We start from the raw sequence: 27,099 nt of genomic DNA, 5'->3' as shown, positions 1-27,099 counted from the left end.
AGCGAACTCTCTTCGAGAGCCTTGGGTGAAATTTTAACTGAGACTTATCATGATGTTTGGCCTAGTGCACCTTTTAGCGTATATGAGCAAGTGTTAATGTTCGATTGGTAAATGGATATCCTAGCAAACATGTAAATTGTTATTATGTGTTTTATTTTAATGAAATTTATATTATTGTTTTTTGTCTCACTAGTTACATGCACTGTTTATTGTATCCTTTTGTAATGGATTGAGACTTAAAATATGTACACACTAAGAAGTTATCTTAATATTAATTAAAATATTTAGATATAAATGATGAATGGAAACGTAGTGACCGTTCGATTCTATACTAAATGTAGAATTAATATTACAATTAATTTTCTTGAGTGTGTAATCACATGCATAAATTAACTGAAGTATATATTGATGAGTTAAACTTGTAATATTGTCTCTAATAACAGACATGGCATCAAAAAGTATCATTGCTGACTTAACAAGGGTGACAAACTGAATGGTGAAAATTACGATATCTGGAGTCGTAAGATGTGGTATGTACTCGAAGAGCAAGATGCTCTTGAAAGTAAACCATGTTATGAGTCACCCAGAGGAGGGTAACACTGCCCAACACAGGAGGGATCTGGAAACTTACAATATTTGAAAAAAGAAAGATTCTACTGCACGTGGAACTATTGTAAGTTCAGTTGCTGATGATCTCATTCACGAATGTGAGCAATATCCTACTGCTCAAGCCATGTGGGCACATTTAAGGGAGGCATATGGGGGTACGACTGTGACTCGCCTTCGACAGCTGGCAATCAAGTTTGACACGTACAAAAAGCGTCATGATCACGGTGTCAAGCAACATCTAAGGGTGATGTCAAATATGATTGCTCAACTCAAAAGTGCTGGCCATGTTCTCTCTGATGAGCAGCAGGTTCAGGCAGTGATTCGGTCTCTTCCCAATAATTGGGAACATTTGAAGGTCATCTTGACCCACAACGATAGCATCAAAACTTTTGCTGATGTTGCCCGTCATGTGGAGCTTGAAGACGAGCGGCTTGGTGCTGTTAAAGCTGTACCTAATGCCTTTGTGGCAGAATCAAGTGGTACAAAGAGATCAAGCTTCAAGCGCAAGAAACTGGAAAAATGACGGAAAGGGTAAGGAGACCAGAGAAGGACCATCCAAGAAAATAAACAAGCCAAATTCCAAGAAAGGAAAACGGTTCTTCAAGAAGAAAGACAAGAGCAAGATGAAGTGTTACAATTGCCAAGTTCCAGGGCATTTTGCTCGTGAGTGCACTGAGCCGAAAAAGGTAGCATTTCAAAACACATCTTTTAGTGCTATATATGTTTCTAGCACTGTTTTACTAACTGAATCTTATCCTGTGTGGATTGTAGACTCAGGGGCCACCGACCATGTGAGCCACGATAGAGAAGCGTTTATAGAGTTTCGTCGAGTTCCACCTGGATCAAAGCATGTATATGTGGGAAATAATGCAAAGCTTGAAGTCAAGGGGATAGGCACTTGCAGAATAGACATGCGTGGTGGCCGATCTTTGATGTTGCATTATGTCATATATGCTCCAGAGATTCGACAAAACTTAGTATCTGTGTCTGTTCTTCTAAATTTAGATTTCAATTTGAACTTTAGTCGCAGTGGTCTTAGAATTACTCAAGACAATGTTTTTTATGGTTTTGGACATCATTCGATGGTTTTATTGTGTTAGATTGTAATCCTTCTACGTATAACTATTATGTTGACCGTTGTGTTATGGCATGTTATTCTAGTAACAATGATGTTGATGTTATTATATGGCATGCAAGATTAGGTCACATAGGGCAGGATCGAATGAATAGATTGGCTAAGGAAGGACATCTAGGTCCTTTATCTAAAATTGAAATGCCAACTTGTGAAAATTGTCTTGCTGGAAAGATTACACGTAAACCATTTGGAAAGGCTAAGAGAGCTGATTTTCCATTGCAATTAATCCATTCTGATATCTGTGGTCCAATGAATATGAGGGTTAGGTCTGGTGCTTTATACTTCATTACGTTCATTGATGATTTCACAGGCTTTGGTTATATCTATCTGATCTCTCATAAATCTGAAGCACTTGAATGCTTTAAGAAATATATGAATGAAGTTGAGAATCAATTAGATAAAAGGATTAAGACCTTAAGAACCGATAGAGGGCGTGAATATCTTTCAAAAGAATTTGAAGGATTGTGCAATGAAAAGGGAATCACTAGACAGTTAACTATTCCGTACACACCTCAACAAAATGGTGTAGCAGAAAGGAGGAATAGAATACTACTGGACATGATAAGGTCCATGATGGTGCAAGCAAATTTACCTATCTCCTTTTGGGGAGATGCTTTATTGACTGCAACTTATATATTAAACTAAGTGCCTTCTAAATCAGTTTCTTCCACTCCTTATGAGCTATGGACTGGTCATAAACCAAACTTAAAGGATTTACGACCTTGGGGTTGTGCTGCATATGTAAAAGATTCTTTTAGCAAGTTTGGTAAATTAGGTCCAAAAGGCAAGAAATGTATCTTTATAAGATATTCAGAACACTCCAAAGGATATGTGTTCATTGGTGAATTAGAGGATGGAAGTGTTACTGAGATTGAATCGCGAGATGTCATTTTTTTTGGAAAATGATTTTCCAAAGAAGGGTGAGGTAAAGAATGGAGAGCCTCTTTATGAAATGTTGAACTCAGATAGTCAGCATGTATTTTCTGACACAGTTGATAATCAAATTGATCAAGATCTTATTCTCGATCCGAGTGGGAGTGGGAACTCTCAATCCCAAAATCTTTCTGATGAACCTGAATTTCAACTACGAAAGAGTGCCAGGAAAAATATACCCAAACGTACTTATGAAATTGAAGATTATATTTTCTTGGCATCTCCCACAGAAATGGATGAGCCAAAGTCTGTGACTGAGGCTTTGTCGAGCCCTGGAAAAGATAAGTGGATGAAAGCAATGAAAGAAGAATTAGAGTCCATGAAAACCAACAAAGTCTTGGATTTAGTTGATCTTCCGCCTGGTCATAGAGCCATTGAGAACAAATGGGTTCTCAAAGTTAAACACAAAGCGGATGGGTTAATAGAAAGGTACAAGGCACGATTGGTGACAAAAGGCTTTACTCAAGAAGCTGGAATAGATTATGAGGAAACATTTTCACCAGTTGTGAAGTTTACCTCAATTCGCTTACTTTTGGCTATTGTTGCACGTTTGGATTTGGAATTACATCAAATGGACGTGAAGACAGCTTTTCGCAATGGAGAACTGAACGAAGAAATCTACATGGAACAACCTGTAGGCTTCATCTTTAAAGGCCAAGAAAAGAAGGTCTGTAAATTAAAAAGATCTATTTATGGCCTGAAGCAATCTTCAAGGCAATGGTATTTGAAATTTCACAAGGAGGTGATCTCATATGATTTCACCATGATCAATGAGGACCATTGCATTTATGTGAAGAAGTCCAATGGGATGTTTGTAATTCTTTCTCTTTATGTGGACGATATTTTATTGGCCGGAAATAATTTGGAGTATTTAAAAACTATCAAGTCATGGCTTTCAAAGTCATTTGACATGAAAGATATGGGTGAGGCAGACTATATCCTTGGAGTTAAGATCCAAAGAGACCGTTCCAAAAAGTCATTGAGTCTATCTCAAGAAACTTATATAAAGAAAATTTTGGAGCGTTTTCGCATGAATGGTTGCAAATCCATGGATACTCCTATAGTGAGAAGTGAAACTTTAAGCTTTAAAATGTGTCCCAGGACTGAAAATGAAAAGGAAGACATGTCTCGAGTTCCATATTCAAGTGTTGTCGGGAGCTTAATGTACGCTATGATGTGTACTCGCCCAGACATTTGTTATGTCGTAGGTCTGGTTAGCAGGTATCAATCCAATCCTGGAAGAGATCATTGGAAAGTTGTGAAGAGAATTTTCAGATACCTGAAGGGAACTGCAGATTATTCACTATGTTATAGTGGAAATGATTTATACTTGAGAGGATATACAGATGCTGATTGGGCTGGTGATCGAAATGATAGAAAATCAACATCCAGTTATGCCTTCTTACTTAATGGTGGTGCTATATCATGGAAAAGTAAGAAACAAACCTGTACAGCCCTTTCAATAATGGAAGCTGAGTTTGTAGCTTGTGCGTCTGCAGTACAAGAAGCTGTTTGGTTGAAGAGATTCTTTAAACATTTGGATATTGCAAAGAACTCTCAGGGTGCCATGACTCTATATTGTAATAGTCAAGCGGCTATTGCATCTACAAAAGATCCAAAGTATCACATCAAGACCAAACATATTGACATCAAGTATAACTTTGTAAGAGACATGGTAGCAAGTGGAGAGATAAATTTACAGTACATTCCTACGCGAAACATGATAGCTGATCCTTTTACAAAGGCGATATCTAGAGACCTGTTTGAGAAACATATTATGGCTCTACGTTTGCGAAGGATATGAATATATTTATGTATTGTAAAACGACTTAAGTATTATAATACACTCATCAATATTTGACTCTTGAATTGTGCTTATATCTCGTATGCATGTGATGAATATTTTGTTGATAAAGTGTGTCGAACTAGTCGCGAGATTGGCTCTCTCACACGAGCAATCGCCTCTTACGTTAAGAATCGTGAAGAGATGAGACCTTATAGAACCTTGGATAATGTGAGGTTATATTCACTTGTAGAGGTCGGTCATGACAACTAATCAGACTAACGAATTTTACAATTCGATTATGACTTGTTTTGTAGGCCAGATGGAAGTTTCTCTAAGATGATGGTTTGAAGATTATTGAAGTGAGAAACTCAGGTTAGATATTTGGAGGTGTCTAGACCAAAATTTGTACGGTGTTGAATGATTAAAAGAATAAGACACACGCGCCAATATAAGGTGAGAACACCGTAACATGTGTTTCATACCACGTGTGCTATCGACCATGGGATAATGGAAGAATGAATCCCTGCTTCTTCATTGTGTGAGATCCCAAAGAAGTTATATCAACTTTTATAAGAATACCCTTTGACCTTTTACTGTCTCTTGAAGTGCCAATCAGTGTTGCTACTTTAGCATGTCACTAATAGCCATGAGTGATTCGGCAATGCAGTGCACGTCTAGGAAAGCAGTTGATTTGGAATGGAAAGATTCGAGTAGAAAGGGAAGACGACTAAAATTTAGTAATTTAACCTGTATTCATAGGTCGACCATTACACTTATCATGAGGGTATTGGGTATAATTATGGATACAAAGTTAAACATAAACTCGAGTTCGCATCTTTTCGAGGATAAGGGATCGGATAACTAGCTACTAGAATAGCCAACAATGTCTGGGGTATTGCGAGTAATAATAAGATCCTCATGTTAGTAGTAAATCCCTTCCGCATGTGATTGGATTTTTACTTAGAGCTGTTAAACAACCTTAAAGGGTTTGATTATATTATAGCTCTTGATGCTCGCAGGTCGTACGAACTACTTGTCTGTATGAATTAAGTGTGTTATTTATTCATGATACTGGTTTGAGTTCCAGCCCATCATGAGCGAATTCGTCACTGTTGGGTATTAAAATTCGGATACCGGGTCACTCTATATGGGCTGACCCAACCCATTTGGGAAGAGATAGAGTTTGAGTACAAAGTAACTTCTTTGAAGAAGTTACTACACGTTGGATGCAGTTGAGCAAGTTTCCCATAACATGCAGTTAATTTATTTTCTGCATAATAACTTGGTCTTCCTATTGAAAGGAAAGACACGAACAGAAGAAAAACAAAAGGGTGGGTTCTTGCTCTTCTTTTTTACGTCTATTTTCTTCTTCCATAACAGTGAACATTTCTCTTCTTATTTTCGCAAAACACACAAGAACAAAGACATATAGTTTGTGGAACTAAACTTTGTTTTCCAAGAGATTCAAAGTTCAACTTGGGGCAATTCTTTTGGTGGTGAGTTCAACAATTCTTTCGCTGCATTGACAGGTACGTTAATGTTGTTCTCGCCCCGCAATTATTAATTAACAGTCACTATTATCATAACATATCTTTTGTGACGAAACTTTTTCGTATACAAAATTTAATTACTTTTAAGACAAATAATGCTTCGTGACTAATTGGGTACATCATTAGTGACAAAATAATATGTCGCTAATAAGTTCAAATTCATGGCTAATATTACTTAATAATTGGCGCCAACTCAATTTTTGGTGGAAAATTTTAGTGGACAAAACTTTGCTACAAAATTTTATGTTTCATCACTAAAAGTATGTGGCTCATGTATTTAAAGACGAAATATAATTTTTGTCACGAAAAACAAATAATTAGTGACGAATTTTTTGTCGTAAATATCACTTTTGTTGTATATTATATCTTCAAATATAAAAAATAAAAAAATAAAATCAACACCTCAACGGCTAATATTTCTCCTAAATCATAGGCACAGAATAATAAGAAAAAATCAAACTTTCTCTCCCCCTCCCCCCTATACGTGAGGGATAAAGAATTCCTTTTTAAGAGTGGTGTTATAACGTGATATAACTGCATAACCATCACTATTGCTTTGAGGAAAAACTGTTCTTTTAGAAGTACTTTAATCTTTTTGTACATAACCATTCACTATTTCTTCAATTCTACCTTCTCTAATCTGAAAAGCCAAGCCCCAAACAGTCTGTTTTATGTTGTTTAAACTTGCAAATGATTTGTACTTGCAATCAACAAAAATTGGAACGAAAAAGAATTTCTGCATGGCAAGAACATAATATCATCTGTACACCAAGAAGATCATTTCAACTGCATTAGAGATGATAGCACCAAAATATATGACTCCTCAATGATAAGTCTTTATTATCGTTGGTTTATCAGTGATCTTTTGTTATTATCAATGTGATGTCATGTGGTTAATTGTGATACAATCAATAATACATGTTGTCATTTGAGTACAATTTTTCAGTTTTTTAAATTTTTTTAAACTATAAGAGCTTGGGTAAATTTGATGCAACACAAATATCTATTGTTAGCGGTGTCAGAAGATTTTCCTAAATAGGTAGATAGAGCATTCGCCGCCGAAATGTTATATATAAGTTACGATGAGTCAGTTGATTTAAATTAAATATTAACTTAGTAGTAGCTAAGAGAGGATAAGATATTATAATTCTACCTAGATTGCCCTATTATGTTTTCGCTGTAATTCTTTTGCCTTTTTATTGTATAATGAACTTGATATTACCAAAGAAGTCGTGGTGAATCAGCAGAGAACATAGCTTGAATTGAGATAAATTGTAATTTCAGAATCATTTTTTTATTTCGTTACGAATTTTCGCTTAACTACAATGCAAAACAAAGCATAAATAGAGAAAAGATTTTTTTTTTAAAAACAAAAATTTCATCATAAAGAAAAGAAAGATTAAAGTTATTTAAATTTGAGATGAAAACGTTATTTTGTTTATTATGATAAGAAAGGTCATGTTGTGGATAAGACCACATAATTCAAGTCTAATAGATAAAATAAAAACTTAATATTTGTAAATAATTAAAATAAATTAGAGCTATTGAGAGGAGATTTATACAAAGAAATAGTTTGTAAATAAAATAAAGTAAATATACAATATTTTAAAAATAGTATTGATAAATTTAAACAATTTATGAATTTCGAGCAATTTTTTTAAATAAAATAAATATTTATCTCAAGATTAAAATAATTGCAATATCTATCTACATTATATTAAAGTGTAGTAATGAATATTAATAATATAGTGAAAAGTTAATAAAAGGTCACATGAAAACATGATAATACTATATATTAGATAATATAATAGCAAAATTAAGGAAAATAATTAAAAATGGAGGGAAAATATATTTGAACTTAAATTTAGAAAATTCTTAATATTATTATGAGAATTCTCAAATTATGGATACTACCACGAAATTTAATAACACAAAATAATATCTAATGTAGGTAATTTTACATACGAAAATTAAAAGTCAAATTTGTATCTTCAAACTAAAAGAGAAAGAAAATTTACTTGGACGTATTAGAAAAACAATTATTAGAAAACTCAATAGATTTGAAATATAATAATCAAAAAACTTATGCATTAATATTTTAGACAATTAAAAGTTACTATTTAAAAAAAATATGATATTATTTTTATTATAGGCAAATATTATATTATCAAACATAATTAAAATTTCATAGTAGGAAAGAAAATGTATATAGAGAAAAATAGAGATAGTGTAAGGGTACTTATACGTTGAATAATTTAATATAAATAAATTATATAATTAAATAAATACTTCTATATATATATATATATATATATATATATATTATTATTATTATTATTATTATTATTAAAAAGATAATACCAGGCCCCACATGGGGAATTACTAGCTAGGTTTGTTGTTGTTATTAAAAGGATAATAAGTAAGACATTAAGTCAATTGGTAAGCTAATATAAGTTCACATTACAGTATAACGATATTAAGTAATGAATAATGAAATAACTATAAGCAAAGAACATAAAAAAAATGTTTAAAAATGTATTAGAATAAGACTTATTTAAATTTGAGATGAAAAACAAAGTGGTAATAAGATTTTTGTTAAAATAATATGATCGAATGTGCTAAAACAACACATATCACAATATGACATTTTTAATATTCTTTAATGTTGATAGCAAAACGAAATAAAAATATTAAAATGAAGGGGTTTGGTTGTTACACATATAGAAAAAGAAAATAGATCACCGATTATGACATTTGAAAAATAGTTTCATGTCCTGGTTCTAACGGTTTATACTTTAAAGTTATTTCCATATAATTCGAATAATCCAAGTCAGTTTTAACATAGTTTGTGTCTGCACATCGCGCGGGTATTAATACTAGTTAGGGTAAGAGAAGAAACTCCCACAGTCCCACTTGAACGAGGGAAACGTAACTTCTTCAGAGAGGAGAAAACTTCTGCGCTTTACCTTTATGAAATTATGAAAGCTAACAACACTGACAAAAGCAAATCTGATACTACTATACACCTACTTAGTACTACATATGAATTCGTTAATTAATAGTATACAAATGCTATATATCGTTCTTTCAAATTAAAGCCTTTCGATGCTTCTTCATTTTCTTCTTCATTATCGGTTTCGTCGCCCGATAGAGATCGACCACTGACCGGAACTTTCTAATTTTCTTCATTGACGACTCCGATCGGCCGTTTTCTGATTCGTATTCATGAAGATTCAAAGAAGAGTACGTTTCTTCCGTACTGTTGCCCACGCTTATTTCTCCTTCTTCTTCAATTAGGCTGCAGCCATGAGAATCACCGCTGAGTTGAATTAGTTGCAGAGCTGCCTCCATCTCCCGCGAGGTCTCAGATACTGTCGATTTCACCATTGGATTTACGTATGTATACTCTTTGGTAATTAAGGTGTAATTAGCTATGTTAATTGTTGGAGGAAAAAGGATATGGAGCAGAGTATATATATGGAAGAATCAGAAATCCTATTTCTTTTAGGAGAAGGATTTGCTGCAGGGGTAATATAGGAATTGCAGCACCGTGTTTCTTAAAAGAACTTCTCACCTAAAGTCATAAATTAACCGCCTTTGCCATTTATCCATTTATATTAAAATAAAACTTACACATTCTTACGTGCTCTTCAATCCAGACATACTTTATTTTACATTATGTATTCTCCGAACTTTCTAGATGTTATTGAGAAGCGATTAAGAGTTGAGGTAGATTTTATAAATAGGCATTCATATATTTGGATAAGAAATTAGAATTCCTATTCAATATTATATTAGGTATTGATATTGGATATTTTAGAACAAAAGCATTAATATAGCCAAAGAATTAACAATTCTAATACAAATATTATTAAATAATAATTGAAAATATTAGAAAGTTTTTTTATTTTCAATTTGAAGAATAAATAAATAAAATAATAACCAATTTATATGAATAAAATAAGCATTTTGAATAATTTACGAAAATATTTTTAAAAAGTTTTGGTACAAAATACCCATTTACTTTAAGGGGTCGTTTGGTAGGATTCATTAGATAAAATAATGCATGCATTAGCTTTGTGTATTAATAATATATTGTTTGGTAGACATTTTGAACCTATGCATTAGTTATGCAAACATTAGTTATATTATCATATGCATAACTAATGCATAGAAAACAATGGTATTAGCAATGCAATGGGTTTTAATGCATGCATTAGCTTAGTTAAAGTCAAAATTGTCCTTCAACATTTATGCTTGATTAAAATATGCTAGTTATTATATTGATGGAAGTTTAAAATAATCCAAATAGTGAGAAATAAAATTATAGTCCTAGTAAATAAATAAATACTTAGCATATTTTATTTTTTATAAATAAATATTTAGTTCTATTTTACAATATAGGTAGACAAATTAAATAATTTTTTTAAAACTTTTTGCGATAAAAATATTTCTCAACATATGTTTCATTTAGAAAGTTAAAGTGATGGACTTGTTTTGAGGGCATTTTTGTAAACAAACAATTCTTTTAGAAATTGCACAATGCTTTAATACCTCAAACCAAATAATGGATAAGAAATATGTCAGCATAACTAATATCAGCATAACTAATGCAATCATGACTAATACCAGCATTACTAATACATCATATTCAGCATTATTCTTATGCACCCTACCAAACGACCCCTAAGAGATTTTTACGTGAGTCGCGTAGAAGTTGCAAAAATGAAATGAAAAGAAAATTAAAATTTTTATTTTGAGAAGAGTATTTGATGAATTACAAAAAATATATTAGTAAATCTAATAAAATAAAACGTGCTTATAAACGGAAAAGTCATATATCAAAGGCGATCAACTTACATCTTTTGTTAATTTTGACTTATGAATATTTTTGTAACTGAATTATAATTTGATTTTGATCATCTTATAAACTTAGCAACACCCGACTATTCTTTAATCTAGATAATTTTGGTCAACTGCGCATAATAATACCTTTTCGAAAAACGGGTTATAGCTTCCTAATTTGGGAATTGGGATATTCAGATTCAGAATTTTCAGTTGATACATGTCATCACGCTTATAGCATTCTCTTGCTTCCTATCGAAGACGACTCCCAAATCAAACCATTTTCTACCCGCATAACCCGCCCAAATTCTCATTTCGCATCCTCCGATTCTGAGCGCATCCTCTTCAATTGTACCTCTTATCTCTCCATTTCACAGGTTCTCCCTCTTTCTCTCTCTAGATTCAATTATGCCGTTCGTTTCTTCGTAGTGTTGAACGTTTTCGAGTTTCGGATCTTTATTGAAGTGTCCGTTTTGAAACCCTAACGGACTGTTCTGACATGAAATTTTGGAGTTTAAGTTTTTTTTCGCTTGGATTCGTAATAATTGATTTATTAACTATATTTTTTGATAGATTCGGTGTTGCAGGTGTGAAAATTGATTTAGATTTGTCTGGATTAGGTCAAGATGGTTTCGTTCGAAATGAATGATCGGAAAAGTAAGTCAATCAGTTGTGGCTTGTGAATCAAATTGACTTTGTTCCCATTTCATAATATTTGAGGATTAGTATTACTGACCAACATCGAAATGTGGAATGCGAGAACCTGTGTTAATGAGTTTTGATGTTTTTTGTAATTTAAAATGGTATCTCCTCGTGGAACTATGGCCAATTTGATGTTGTGGTCTAGCCTCCATTTGAAATGGTAACAGAGATCAGAGGCGGATCCGGAATTTAAACTTGATGATTTCAGCATTTAAAGTTCTTTGCACTGAACTTATTTTTGGAATTATGGGTTCACAACATAATAGTTGTTGAAGTTTAGTGGCTTTTTCACATATATATTCATGTTTTGTGTTGAAAATTCTGGATTGTGTTGAACCTGTAGCTAATAAGCTGATGTAGATTATGATATGTTGTATCCGGTTTAGTTTTGTATAATACAGGAAATCATGATCATATTTGTCTTAGCTCGTGGGAGCGTAAAGATTTAAACGGTATAATTTGATGTAGTAGTTACATTTTATTTTTCGTGGCACCGGCTTCCTACGCTTTTAGGTGGAAAATATTCCTTAATTAGAATGAATAATTCTGTAGAGTTCCTATTTATGTAAGTGCGACGTTAGCAATTTTCGTGTATCTTTTAGCAAACACTCCCTCCGTATTTGACTAAAGTCGAAGTTTAAGATATTTTTTGAACTTGTATGATTTATAATTAGAAATGAAAGAAAAGATTAAACATCACATCAAAACATAAAAATTGATTTGTTAAATAATTTTTGAATCTAGGAACTTGTGAGAGTTGCATAAATCAATATTTGTAGAATAGTGTTACACTTGTGGACATCCCAATAAGAAAAAAAGTGTTATAAATTGGGATAGAGGGTGTATGATGTTTCTGCTACTTGGTGCATTTCTAGAGATTGAAAGATGGTAACGCAAAGATGGAAGCATATTGTTTTTCTATTAAATTGTTATATCTACTAAACCTGGGATGCTTGTTGAAGCAGAGATTGGGCTAGGATTGACGGGATTCGGGGTGTTTTTCTCATTCTTGGGGATCATTTTCTTCTTCGATAAGGGACTAATTGCCATGGGAAATGTAAGTACAATTATGCTGCCACGATCACTCTCTCTTAAATGTTCCTTTTAGTTCATCAACTTTTCTTTGCTTTCTGCTTATGCCTCCCAGTTGACGCACTGTTATTTTACTGAATCAGATCCTCTTCTTCTCAGGGGTGGCACTAACCATTGGTCTCAAGTCATCGTTGCAATTTTTTATGAAACGGAGCAACTATAAGGTTTACTTTTTTTATGTGTTTTTCTCTTTCTGCTTCTCACCCCCTCCTTCCTCTTATTCTCTCTTGAAATAGATATTTTGGTGATATATCTTTTGTGTTTCTATTACTTAATCTTTTTTATACTTTATATCGTTTCCTTGTTCCTTAGGGAACAGCTTCATTTGGTGCTGGCTTTTTCTTTGTTGTCATTGGTTGGCCTATATTGGGAATGATTCTTGAAGCTTATGGATTCATTGTACTCTTCAGGTATATTGAGTTCATGTTTCTTTGAATGTTGTAATTTCTTTTTTTATTCCTTTGGTTGCTGATGAATTGTTGTATGCAGTGGTTTCTGGCCAACACTGTCAGTATTCCTGCAAAAGATACCTATTCTAGGTTGGATCTTCCAGCAGCCGTTTGTCAGATCGGTATGTTTGCTTTTAAAATCATATATATCTCATTGCATTATTATCTTTTTGTCTATTTGGGGTGTGCGTCAAGGAATTTGTTAACTAGTTTCCCCTCAATAAACAGTTTTGTCTAAAGTCTAAGGTGGCGCTTGGGCTAGCAAACTTTTATCCCTTTTTTTTGCTTTGGTTTGGTCTCGTTTGGCTTTTATTTCTCTTTGTTTGTATCAGTGTTATAAATAGCACTCGCCTCAGCGCTAATAGCGTGAGGCGAGGCGAGGGTGTGTCGCTTCAGAGCATCTGTTGCGTTGCGATTCCAAATAGCGCTCGCTTTAGGGTGTGTTGCGTGAGGCGACAATGTCGCGAGTAGCGACTGTAGCGTCGCTATTTTTTTTAAAAAAAAAAGAGAAAGGGAGAAGACTTAAGTCGGGAATTAGGGCTTCGATCTTTTCACCCACGAACAAAAAAACTTCAGCGATTAGGGCTTTTCACCTGCGAACAAACCAACGGTCTTCTTCAGTCTTCTTCTTCGTCATCTGGCTTCATCTTCTTCAAGCTTCAATAGCGAAAAAACAGAGGTATGCTGCGTCTTCTTCTTTTTCTTCTTCTTCTTTCTTCTTTCTTCTCTTCTTCTTTCTATTTTGTTTCTTCTGTTTTTTGTCGATAGAAACAGAGCCAAATAGGGTCTGTATTTGTGCTGTTTTTGTCGAGCAAAAACTGAGACTTTTCTTTTTCTCTTATCTTTTTTTTTGCTCTGTGTTGTCTTCTTCTTTAGTTGCTGTTTTTCTAGAGGCAAAAATTTCATTTTTGTTCTTTTTTCTTTGCTGTTTCCAAAGGCAGAATCAATTTTTTGTTTTGCTCTGTTTTTTTTTGTCTTTTTTTCTTTGCTGTTTTTTTCCAGAGACAGTGTTTCCAAAGGCAGAATCATTTTTTTTTTGCTCTATTTTTTTGTCTTCTTTATATAGTAGAATTAATTGCATTGACTTGATATTGAGTTTTTAGTTATATGTATATAATATTTTATGTTTTTGTATAAATTGTCGCTTCACATAAAAAAGGCGAGCGCTTCGCTGCGCGCCTCTCGCCTCAGTGAAGCGGGCCCTCGTCGCTATTTGTCGCTGCACGCTATCCAAAACACTGGTTTTTATGATTGTTTGAATGGGGCTTTGGGGGTAATTGGTCTTAATATCTTTATGTTGTGAGTTGTAGGGCAAGGCACCTGCTACCCCAATTTTTTGTTTTTGGTGTTGATTACTGCTGTAGTAGATCATCATTGAATTTATAAACTGAAAAGTCAGCAACTACTCTCAACCCTACTAACTTTTGTTATATCATGATATTCTATGTATTAAAAGAAAGAAATTAGACGAATAATGCAGTGAATTTTCTCGGCTTTCCACCCAATATTTAGCAAATTACTTCAATATTTATTGACCACCACTCGTAAAATTGACTTGCTCACACCCAATATCTTCATTGCACTGTCATTTCTAATCTTGCACTGTAGTTGTCAGGACCCAAAACCACCATCCGGTCGTGATGGCGCCTAACTCACTTGCTAGGCAAGCCACGCATAACAATAACAATTCAAGATAAAAATTAGGAAACAATACAAATCTAAAAGCCAAATATCATAAATAAAGACTCTTGTGATACAAGAAATCTCCTAGAATTGGTAATATAGAGTCATGAGCTCTACAATAGGATTACAAGTCTGATATTATACAAGTATTGTCTGAACAATAATATTAGTAATAGTAATGGAAAGAGACGCCAAGATTTGCGAACATGATGCAACTCGACCTCGTCTCCCACAGTAATCCAACACAAGGTCCCACACCTGGATCTGCACAATTAAGTGCAGAGTGTAGTATAAGTACAACCAATCCCGTATACTCCGTAAGTATCATGACTAACCTCGGGCGGGTTAAAATGGGCTGAGTCATATGACTTGCCCAAAAGTTACTTGGCTAAGATGGGCTAAAATTTGGGTTATAACCTAACCCGCCCAATTCTTATTAAGATTTAATTAATATGTATTGTTTTCTTATAAATTGTATAATTACTAAATAAGACTTTTTTTTTCTTATAAATTGGCAAAGTTACTCATAGATCAATTTGGACTAAAAATTAGCCCAACTTTAAATGGGTTGAGATGGGTTGAGTCAAGATGGACTAAGTTCAATAAGTGAGATAGTCAATAACCAGCCCAACCTTGGGCCAAATTTGACAGCCCTAGTCAAACCAGAGCAATTTTCTCCCATTGTGTCATATTTTTTGATTGTTCTCTCATTGTGTCATTTATGTGTGCTACTTGATCTCTTTGTTAAGCGTAATAATTTCTAATTTTGTTTAATCATGTTCACTGGACACCTTTCTTAACCGTCTCATTTTTATGGCACACATTTGGAGATATTTAGGACCAGCATTCACGTCCATATAACGTTGTTGGTCTCATGTCCATTGACTCCATTCCATAGACTTCCTTTTTAACTTTTTCAGGCATCTTCTTATCAATTAGTATTCCTGTGACACTCCTCTATTTCGACCATCTTAATTTTGTTATCCATGTCATTTCCTTGGAAGACTGAAACCTATACCTTTATTTTCTGTATTTAAACACCATCCACTTCACACTTAATATTTTGAGTGATAAACTTGCTATATATATATATTCTATGTAATTTTACTTATCTTATAACCTGTTAAGAAAGGTTGGAAAATATAAGAAGTGGCTATAAGCCCAATCTATAAGTAGGGTAAGATAGGACAGGGGCCTGTGCCCAAAACATAATAAGTGTATTGATATGGTGTCAAAGGGTTAAAATATTAGGTCAACCTGATAATCTATCTATTATGTATTATACACTTATAAACATTTTACCCATGGTTTCATATTAAGCTATTATCACTTAGCTAACTAGTTCTTTTATTTTGCTAAGGCTAATTCATTTCAATATTACAACAACTTAAAAAAGCCCCATGAAATTGAAAACCTCATTACCTTTTGTAAATATAATGAACTTTTTTGATAGGCAAGGAAATTAATATATTGAATTAATCATATGGTATTTTAAAAACATTGTACAACACTAGGTAGGTCTCAAGTTATTGGTTTTTGAAGCATTTTGCCAATTTGAATTGTCATAGCATGTTTAATATAATTAATAAATTAATATTATAGGTTCCATAAGTTTTACCAGGTAGTGAGCCAATATTTATGGGTTTGGATAGGGAGAAGTTCAAAATTTCCAAAATTATGTTAAAGTTCAGGTGGTGTTGTGGTGGATTAATGATTTAAGAGAAACCACATTTCTTTCTACTAGTTGGTCTTAAAATTTGTTCTGCGCCCAAACCATTTCCTGCACATGTTTTACAAGCAAGTCATTGGACTTCCCATGCTACAAACTTGAGATGTTATTTTCCACAATTGAGATAGACCAGACCAAATATTAAGCAACAGGGTCTAAAATAATTTCACTCAATTTATTCAGGCAGTGTCCTATGAATCAACATAAATAGGCAATTGATATGACCTGATTTAGTGAGATCCGGAAAAGATCCATACTGGGCGACTTCTTCTTGGTCTTGTCTTATGACTTGATTCCTTCTCTAACCTTATTCCGACATGAGCACACAAGCTGTTTTACGAGTTAGGAGTAACTATTTACACATACTTGAAAGTTTGCCAAGGCTCTCCCTGAGTTCTTTGTTTTTCCCGGAAATGGAAATTATGGGTGTTCCACTCTTCATTGATCACTATCATCTTATCTGAGACATTTCTATTTTAATAAAATAAATTAAACATTTATGCCTAGTTATTAGATACTGATATGAAGTTGGGTGAAGGTGTGAGATGTTATATAAGGTCATAGACTGCTATGGGGTTGTCAACCTTGTTAAGTAACTTCTGATTTTCTAATCCTTGTGCATCTGTTGAAAATTGCATATTACAATTCTTGTTCAGTTTCTTTTACCTGAGATTGTTTATTCTTCTCTGCAGTTCTTTGACCGCTATCGTGGGAAACGTGTCCCTGTATAATCTCAGTTCAATGGTGCAAAATTAAGCGACATTGAGTAACCCCACTCGTACGTTTGTAAAGTACTGTGTTCTCAAGTTTTACGTCTAGTTGTCTAGAAGGGTGTTGACAGTATAGTTTGTTTGCAGTTTATGATTATGAGCCTTGTTGGCTCCTGGTGAGTTCTAGAGCAAGTAACATAATTTTTTATTGATTTTGCAAGTAACATAATTCCGATTTTATCTTCTCAATTTATTGATTTACTACTCTGTTGATGCACTGCCCATTTGACCTACTCTTAGAAGTTGCAATATGCAATCCAGATTTATGGTGTTCCGTGCGTCTGATTATAACAATGAGTTAATGACCAATGAACGATCCTTTTCCTCTCTCCTTTCCCCTTCTCTCTTTTTAACCTTTTTCCATGTAACTACTACCTGTTCTGTTTTGGTTAATTTTTTTGAGCTTGTTTTTCTTGTGTTGCACCAGTAGGTTGGTCAAATAGATGTTTTTTAGTCGGTCATAGTGTTACCCAATTGATCTATTTATCTAACTAGCAATATCGTTATAATTCGATAAAGGAAAAGAACATATGGTATACACCCACGTACGTTGATTATCTTTTTTCCCAGGATTAACACATACTCCTGTTTCAATTCATGTATCTAACTTTTCATTTGAGCCTCATTAAAAAACAATACCTCTTTCTATATTTAGTAAGTCTCTAACTCTAGTTTTTCACATGGCATATTTAAAACAAGAAGATTCAACAGCCTTTTGGCACTACACGTATATTTAGTTTAAGAGTACAAGATTAAAAATCTTCTTTACTTTCTTAAATTTCGTGTACTATCAAACTAAGACACATAAATTGATGTGGAGGGAATATTACTTTGGAGACATTTGATAAAATCGGAGCGATACAGTGGCACATGATGATACAGTCTTTAAGAAGGATTGTGGGTGAGCTTATGTTGACGCTCAACTAATATGTCCCAGTTTAACATGCTTCGACAAGTTACACAAGTTTTATATCTCGAACAAAATCTATTAGATGAGTTGATTGAAGATAGACCCGTTAATCGGACGCGATGCATATTCGTAGGGTGATTTCACACTTCTAGCTGTTGTCAATTTTTTTAAAACAAAATATAGAAGAAACCCACTGAAATGTGACTCATACGAGTTGCCCTCCAAGTCCAACTTTGAGATCTGAAACGTCGTCCGTTTTCTCAATGTCTATTAATAATAACACTACTAGCCTGAGTTAGAGTGAAGTATAACAATTAAAATTATATTACTCCCTCCGTGTCAAATTAGATGAGGCATTTTGACTCGACACGGAGTTTAAGAGAAAAAGGAGAGACTTTTGAAACTTATGGTCTTAAAACCTTAAGGGATTAAAGCTTTATGGGGCCAAAACATTTGTGTGGTTATAAAAGCTTCCTATTAATGGTAAAATGAATAAAATGAAAAGTTTAAAGTTGAATTATTTCCAATTATAGAAATATGTCATTTTTTTGGGATCTGACTAATAAATAAAGTGTTTCATCTAAATTGAAAGGAGGGAGTAGCTTGTAACTGGGAACTAATAGATTTATCAACGAAGAAGAGGAGAAGAGAGGATGGGGCAGGAGATGGTGGGGAAGAAGTGTGAGGAATAAGCAGCTTTTTGCGTAAAAATTGTGTAGGGTAGCCACTTTTTAAAGTGGTATTTACTTTTTATCCAGCATTTTTAATGCTTAGCAATTGTAGCCACTAGTCTATTAAAATTAATATGAAAAGATTATGTTACCCTTTATTCTATCTCTTTCATGTGTTAGGGAGAAGAACTGTTATGAGACGGAAGAATTTTTCGGTGGGACTGCCGTGGACTCAACGTTTTTGAAACCTTTGAAAGATGCTGACATAATAATTTACATAATCATGAAAAGTAAGATGTTCAGTAATTAAATACTAATCAATTAAAAAGAAAATTAATTAGATAAACTTGTGGGACAATGGTAATTCAAAGTTGTGGTGCATATATACAGCAGGAGTTCATTAGCTGGATGAGATTATTTTATTGATAGAAGTTGCAGTTACACTTGTAGAGGAGGGACCAACCCATAATAAAGTTCTTAAAAGACTTCCCACTTAGTACGTACACGTAGAGAAAGGACTTGAACATACAGTTATGGATCCTGAACTTACAGTTTCAAGTTCAAAAGTTAAGGACATTTGGTCCTTAACTTCAAGTTCCAAGTTCAAAAGTTAAGGACACTTGGTCCTGAACTTAGAGTTACAAGTTCAAAAGTTAATGACACTTGGTCCTGAACTTAGACTAACAAGCTCAAAAGTACTTAGAGTTACAAGTTCAAAAGTTAATGACACTTGGTCCTGAACTTAGACTAACAAGCTCAAAAGTTAAGGACAATAGGTCCTGAACTTACAGTTACAAGTTCAAAAATTAAGGACAATAGGTCCTGAGGTCCTGAACTTAGACTAACAAGCTCAAAAGTTAAGGACAATAGGTCCTAAACTTAGGCTAAGAAGCCCAAAAGTTAAGGACACTTGATCCTGAACTTACAGTTACAAGTTCAAAAGTTAAGGACATGTAGTCCTGAAGTTAAGTTCAAAAGTTAAGGACATGTAGTCATGAAGTTAAGTTCAAAAGTTAAGGACTTGTAGTCCTGAACTTAGAGTTCCAAGTTCAAAAGTTAAGGACATGTAGTCCCGAAGTCCTGAAGTTAAGGACATGTAGTCCTGAAGTCTTGAAGTTAAGTTCAAAAATTAAGGACATGAGTAGAAGAGTATTTTCGTCTGGGCAATTAAAGTTTATTAAAGCAGTGGCTAAAGACTAAAGACATTTTAAACAGTTGCTTAAAATTAAATACATGTGTTATTAGTGGCTAACCGTGCATTTCTCCCGCCTTTTGCACTTTGTTACATTCTGCCAAAGTTTTTACTAAAAATGTCAAATCAGGCTGGACCGTGTTAAGTACAATAAATGAATAAATTCTTATATATATATGACCCTTTGAGAAATTTTTGTTAAGCCGACGGAAGCGGGAGTTGAAGTGAGGCTTGACTCTCAAGTCATTCCCAAGAAAGGTAGTTTCAAGTACCTCGGATCGGTTATTCAGGGGATCGGGGAGATTGACGAGGATGTCACACACCGTATAGGGGTGGGTTGGATGAAGTGGAGGTTAGCGTCGGGAGTCTTGTGTGACAAGAAAGTGCCACCGTTACTAAAAGGTAAGTTTTATAGAGCAGTGGTTAGGCCTGCCATGTTGTATGGAACTGAATGTTGGCCGGTAAAGAACTAACACACCCAGAAGATGAAAGTAGCAGAGATGAGGATGTTGAGGTGGATGTGCGGGCATACAAGGATGGATAAGATTAGGAATGCAGATATTCGAGAGAAGGTGGGTATGGCCCCCATGGAGGACAAGATGCGGGAAGTAAGACTCAGATGGTTTGGGCACATTCAGAGGAGGAGCACTGATGCACCGGTGAGGAGGTGTGAGCGACTGGCTGTAGTGGGCACGCGGAGAGGTAGAGGGAGACCTAAGAAGTATTGGGGAGAGGTGATCAGACAGGACATGGCGCGTCTTAGGATTACTGAGGACATGGCCCTTGATAGGGAATTATGGAGGTCGAGCATTAAGGTTGTAGGTTAGGGGAGAGTGTGAATATTTCTACAGCACAAGTGAGAGAGACTATCTAGTTAGGAGTTAGACTAGGAATGTCAGTGGTCGTCTATTGATGCAGGGCTTTACCTTCTAGTTGTACTATACCAGCCATCTATTTCGTATTTCGTATTTCGTATCCTGTATTTCATATTTCGTATCTCTTATATATTGTTGTTATTTTTATTACGCATTTTTATGGTACTAATATATCATCTCCTATTGCTTTTTTGAGCCGAGGGTCTCCTGGAAACAGCCTCTCTACCCTTCGGGGTAGGGGTAAGGTCTGCGTACATATTACCCTCCCCAGACCCCACTTGTGGGATTATACTGGGTCGTTGTTGTTGTTGTTGTTGTTGCTGCTATATAACGGATTATAGATACTTTTTTTGTGGTTATATGATGTATTTGATGTATTTAAGCTATTGTATTCATGAATACAGTAGCAAAAATAGGCGTGAATCAGGGAAGTCCAGCTAATCAGTTGTTGTATTCGAGTGTATTCGCCTGTATTCATGGCATAAAACATGGGATTACAGCTGGACAAATTATTGTATTTTGCTGTATTCGACTGTATTTATGACATGAAACAAGGGGATTACACTGTTTTTAAATGGAAAATGTATCAATTAACATAATAGACTACTAATATAACTCAACAAACTCAATTATAACACATAAAATTTATATTTTCGGTTATAAAAAAGATTCTCAACTGGAAAACCCCCCCAAAACATAGCAATCTCTAGAGAAATTATATAATACATCTGAATACATAAATTATATTAATTGAAAAAATATATGAATACATAGAATACAACGGGATACATTGAAATACAATGAAAAAAAGACAGTGAATACAATGAAATACACGGAATACAGCGAGATACATTGAATTACAATGAATAAAAAGATAATAAATACAATAAAATACATGAAAATACACGTGATACGTTGCAAATACATTGAAATATATTAACAGAAAATCAAGTTGCTCAGCCCCAAACTCTGTCATCTTTGCTCAACAACAAACCCTAATTTCCGCCTTGTAGCCAAATAGTCCTTCCATCTTCAAAGATCTTGCACGCTCAAACCTGGAGGAAGTGACTGCTTCAAATCTATGTACCTCCACAAGTCTTAGAGATAAAGTCCTAAATCAGGCAACCATAAAATACGTGATCTTTGGCTCCGATCTTCTTCATCCCTTCCATCATGGTGAGGCGAGCTCGTTTGTCCCGGTCACTGTTATCTTTTTTTGCAGATTCAATTTGTAATTACCATCCTTTCCTTTTAGCTCTGACCTGTGTTGCTCGATATCTCTGTTATAATGATCTCTAAATACTTAGCGAAAAAGAATGATAATTTGCGCTTGTTTTGTGTGGGTTAGGGTTTGTTGTCGCTGTGCATTAGAAGGAGGAGGAGAGCAGAAATTTTAATGGGACGGGGGAAGAGAATGTGATGTATCAAAGTAGAGAGAGAAAGAAAATAGTGTAACTGATTAGCGTACTTAGTGTCTTAGGGCTAGGAGGTAACCAAAATTAAATATTTTGCTATAAACCTTAAAAGGTATCTACAGAATATATTTTTTTTTAAATGGTATTTATTTAAAATAAATAAGGTGATAACCTTTGCTATAGGAGGTAAAAATTTCTATATTTTTAGGGAGAATTACATCCCTTGTCACTTGGCCTAACAACCCATCAGAAAATGGCCCATGTTTGAAGCCCTTACCTAGTATAGCCCAGGTTGTACATAATCTGAAAATTAATTTTCACCAGTTAGCCCACCCCTTATTTCTTCGTTCCCCTTTTTTCTTCGTTCTTCTTCTCCTTTCCATGTCAGCCTTTGCACCACAAAATTTCTCTACTATTGTTATTCTCCTTCAATTCTTTTCCGGATTTCAATGATTAACTAAGGATTTAAAAAATAAAAGTCACCATTACAAGTGGTTCGAAGATTCGATTTCAGAAATTGAGTTTTTCGATTTGTTAGTTGTTTGGAATGGATGTTGTCTCAATTGATTGGAATCATTAAGATGAGTTCAAAACTTAAATTTCAAGTGATTTGGAGTAGCTTTAGGCTATATTTGAGTTAAATTTCAGAGGATGCCCAAGGAAGAAAAAGAATACGTGAAGCTCCATTGATAGGATTCATTTGTATAATAATGTATAAATAGTATATAACAGTGTATAAACACAACTTATACACTATTATATCCAAGGTTGATACATTATTTACAGGTATTTGGTGAATTTCTCGCATTTTTATACACCTATATACATAGTGTATCAAGAATATTTTCACTCTGTGATTATACATCTTTATACACTTTTATACAACTATATACATACTGTACCTCTTCGTATAAAAGTGTATAAGCATCGCTGACGAAATTTTTGTACGATTTTCACTTGCAATTCTTGTATAAAACTAGTCCAAATCTCTAGCAAATAACTTCAAACTTTGTATACAACCTACTTAGACTATTTCTAATAAGTTCAAACAATACCCACTCCAAATTTCTCACAAAATCATAATCGAAATTTAACAAGATTAGCATTAAATTAGATGAGGTTTTAGGATCCTTGCGTCTGTTTTTGCGTTTTGCAGTTGTGATAGGTATGTATAAACCTGAAGATATACAATTTTTTTTTTTAAAAAAAAACAGAGAAGTATTGGTTATGGAAGAAGACACGAATGAATGTTGACTGAATGGGGAACTAATTTTTCTTTTCAGATTTGTTTGCATATGATTCTTTTTCATTAATTAAATTAAATATTTATGGGTGAAAAATGAGGAGAGAGCTACAATAGGGGTAGGTAGGAATAAATGAGATTGTTATAATTAGAGGAAATGTGAAGAAAAGATCTTATTGATATTTGACTGCACATTTACAAGCTTATAACTGGACTAAAATATTGCAAGATCAACTTATGTAGTGCATTATTCTATAATTTATTCTATTTTGTATTACCAGTTACTATTCTGAATAGCCAGTGCCAAATTCCCGTTACCTAGAGCTTAGTGTTACAATGCGACTTTCACGGCCCCAATTCTTTCAAAGGCAAATGCAAATAAAATAATAATAATAAAAATAAATTAAAATAAAAGAAAGCTCCATAAAATGGCAAGTGTCACCTATAGTGGCCCTAACCATGAACAATATATTTGAGGAAGTTATCATATAGTTGGATCAGTCATTGGGAGTTTTAGTCATTAAACATACTGCATTTTCAACAACTCCTTTCTACCAACCCCGAGTACTGAAACTTAGAGTAAAACATGCCAAGGCTCTGCTCCTCCTTTTGTTTTGCTAATAATATAAACTTCATAATGTCAGCAACTTCTATCCTGTAGAAGCAAAATATAAATATCAAAAACTATAACTCATGGCCTATGATTTCATAGGCAAAGAATATAAGTCTTATTATTGGCAGTAATATTTTTTCGATAGTATAATTTAACATATTATAGCAATTTATTGACTTAAAAAAAAATCAAATTCAACTTACCATTGATGCATATACTTATATGTATTATCTTATATCGTTTTTACGCCGTCAGTGCATTGAACTTAAACTCAAAGGCAAATTACTTTGGCACCGGTACAAGGCCAAGTATTTGCAATTGAATAATCAATGCAACTTGAGTATTATCATGAAAAGGAAAGCATGAGAATTGCAACCAAAGTAGGCTTACAATAGAATGCAATCTTGAAAACTCATATATATAGCCTTCAATACCACTTGAAATTATACATCAATTCTTCTACTCCTTACAAATTATAAGCTCAATAACTAAAGTTATAATAATCAAAAGCTATGGCTCCATCATTGTCAACAATCTTTAGTTCCAACACATGGAATGTCAAGAATTTTGTTGTAAATGAAGGCCATGGAGTGAAAGGTCTTGCAGATATGGGAATTGAGACACTACCTAAGCAATATATTCAACCACTCGAAGAACGAATTTACACGAGCAATGTTAAGTTGGCTGAAGAACTATCTATACCCGTCATTGATATGTCAAATTGGAACGATCCAAATGTGGCGAATTCGATATGTAATGCAGCCGAGAAATGGGGTTTTTTTCAGATTGTCAATCATGGAATTCCAATTCAAGTATTTGAGAATGTTAAGGATGCTACACATAGGTTCTTTGCTTTGCCTGCTGAAGAAAAGATAAAGTACTCAAAAGAGTATTCTTCTACGAATAATGTTCGTTTTGGGACAAGCTTTACTCCTCAAGCTGAACAGGCTTTAGAGTGGAAAGATTACCTTAGCCTTTTCTATGTTTCTGATGAAGAAGCTGCTGATTTTTGGCCTCCTGCTTGCAGGTTCAATTTTCTTTTAATTTTCATGTTTTTCTCCACTTCTAGTTTAAAAGCAGGTTAATTTCATATACAATCATCCAACTTTAAATTAACCTAAATAGCCGCTCACCTAACCGTTTAAACTAAAAATAGACAGCAAATATATAATATTATAAGCCATGTATCATATGTGTGTAATCGTGTATAATCAATATATAATCTATATATACCAGCTAGGAAAAATAAACAATGAATCCAACCGGCTATTTATATAAAGATCCCTAATAAAAATTATCTTTTGTCATATTAAAGTAAATTAACTTAATCCATTATAATAGTAAAGTCACAAGACTAAGTTTTGTCACATAGGATTAATCGAAGTTTACCAACTATAAAGTTAGTGACTCAGACTGTTATAGTGGATAAAGTTCAGTTATTTAATACGATAAATATTTGTTTAGCGACTTTAATGTTACAGTGGGTAAAATTTAGTGACCCAATGTAAAAATAACTTGTAAAGAAACATATTTAAAAGATAGAGTTTGATAGAGTTTTGTCTGGGACCGCTAGCGGTTTATGTTATGTTTACACTATTTTTTTTGTTTTGCATAGTATGGTGTTATTGCCTTTTCACTTATTCGATGTCTCCTACGACACTGTTATTATTTTTCTGGTTCTTTTGTTGTTACAGTTATATTCTTTTGTTCTTTTTTGATATTATTGTCTTTTTTGTTGAGTCGAGGGTCTCCCACAAACAACCTCTTTATCCTTCCGGGGTAGGTGTAAAGTCTGCGTACACTCTAACCTCCCCAAACCTCCCCAGATCCCACGAATGAGATTTTACTGAGTTGTGTTGTGTTGTATTCAAAAGAAAACCTATCTAATTGTTATTTGATCTTAGGGATGAAGCACTTCAATTCATGAAAAAGGCCAATCTTGTGATCAAAAGATTGATGGAAGCACTAATGAAAGGACTAAATGTGAAAGAGGTTGATGAAGCTAAAGAATCACTTCTAATGGGTTCAAAGAGGATCAACCTTAACTACTATCCCAAATGCCCGAATCCTGAACTTACAGTCGGGGTAGGGCGTCACTCTGATGTCTCAACATTAACCATCTTGCTTCAGGACAATATCGGAGGACTTTACGTGCGAAAACTAGACAATGACAGTACTTGGCTTCCTGTCCCTCCGATTAATGGAGCGCTTGTGATTAACGTTGGCGATGCGCTTCAAATTCTGAGCAATGGTCGATACAAGAGTATCGAGCATCGTGTTATTGCTAATGGTAGCAATAACAGAGTTTCAGTGCCAATTTTTGTGAACCCTAAGCCAAATGATGTTATTGGTCCTTTACAAGAAGTGTTGGAAAATGGTGAAAAACCAGTGTATAAGCAAGTTCTTTACTCGGATTATGTCAAGCATTTTTTCAGGAAGGCTCATGATGGAAAGGACACTGTTGATTTTGCAAAGATATGATATACTTTGTCAAGTGTAACAACCTTTTTTATTTAACATTCCCACAAGCTGAAGTAAGAAAAATAATGGAAAGAAAATTTCAGGCATGTAATATTGATAACATTTTCACGATTTGTCGTACTTTGAGAGGGTAAATTTCACAAATGGTCATATAACTATAACTTCTTTTTTACAAACTTGTTTTTAGTTTTATGACACTACCTCTTTTTTTTACACATGTACACGTAAGAGAACTGTCTTTTCTACATAAGAGATCTAAAAATGTCATTTTCTTAATTTTAAAATTGTAAAGGGGCATGATGTACAAATAACACCACAAAATCACAATTGCCGGAAATATAACTTTCCGATGCAATATTTTTTATACTTCATACTTGTTATTTTCAATCTAATAAATATTGATCCAATTAAAAATG

The 27,099-nt window shown here is 33.9% G+C and overlaps 2 protein-coding genes across 3 annotated transcripts; both read left to right on the top strand.

The window, feature by feature from the left end:
- The first annotated feature begins 10,976 nt into the window (after nucleotides 1-10,976).
- On the top strand, nucleotides 10,977-17,484 carry LOC107803882 (vesicle transport protein GOT1). 2 transcript variants are annotated; one of them, XM_016627675.2, is made up of 7 exons: nucleotides 10,977-11,235; nucleotides 11,432-11,515; nucleotides 12,526-12,617; nucleotides 12,736-12,816; nucleotides 12,965-13,062; nucleotides 13,142-13,223; nucleotides 17,206-17,484. In XM_016627675.2, the coding sequence occupies exons 2-7, from the start codon at nucleotides 11,485-11,487 to the stop codon at nucleotides 17,242-17,244; spliced, it is 423 nt and encodes a 140-aa protein (XP_016483161.1). In that variant the 5' UTR covers nucleotides 10,977-11,235; nucleotides 11,432-11,484; the 3' UTR covers nucleotides 17,245-17,484. The 2 variants fall into 2 exon arrangements, with proteins under 2 accessions (XP_016483161.1, XP_016483162.1); XM_016627676.2 differs by having other exon boundaries at nucleotides 10,979-11,235; nucleotides 11,446-11,515.
- A 7,230-nt stretch (nucleotides 17,485-24,714) lies between these two features.
- On the top strand, nucleotides 24,715-26,683 carry LOC107803881 (feruloyl CoA ortho-hydroxylase F6H1-3-like). The gene is made up of 2 exons (XM_016627673.1): nucleotides 24,715-25,229; nucleotides 26,107-26,683. Exons 1-2 carry the CDS (start codon nucleotides 24,715-24,717, stop codon nucleotides 26,681-26,683), a joined length of 1,092 nt encoding a protein of 363 aa, XP_016483159.1.
- Nucleotides 26,684-27,099: the final 416 nt, after the last annotated feature.

This window comes from Nicotiana tabacum, chromosome 22 (genome assembly GCF_000715075.1).
Source record: "Nicotiana tabacum cultivar K326 chromosome 22, ASM71507v2, whole genome shotgun sequence".
In the NCBI taxonomy this organism is placed as follows: Eukaryota; Viridiplantae; Streptophyta; class Magnoliopsida; order Solanales; family Solanaceae; genus Nicotiana; species Nicotiana tabacum.
This window is presented reverse-complemented; position numbering and strand designations above follow the sequence as displayed.

Coding starts and splice junctions, on each gene's coding strand:
- LOC107803882 (XM_016627675.2), top strand. CDS start 11,485: ATGGTTTCGTTCGAAATGAATGATCGGAAAA. Junction 12,618..12,735: donor GACTAATTGCCATGGGAAAT/GTAAGTACAATT, acceptor TTACTGAATCAG/ATCCTCTTCTTCTCAGGGGT. Junction 12,817..12,964: donor TGAAACGGAGCAACTATAAG/GTTTACTTTTTT, acceptor CTTGTTCCTTAG/GGAACAGCTTCATTTGGTGC.
- LOC107803881 (XM_016627673.1), top strand. CDS start 24,715: ATGGCTCCATCATTGTCAACAATCTTTAGTTCCAACACATGGAATGTC. Junction 25,230..26,106: donor TTTTGGCCTCCTGCTTGCAG/GTTCAATTTTCT, acceptor ATTTGATCTTAG/GGATGAAGCACTTCAATTCA.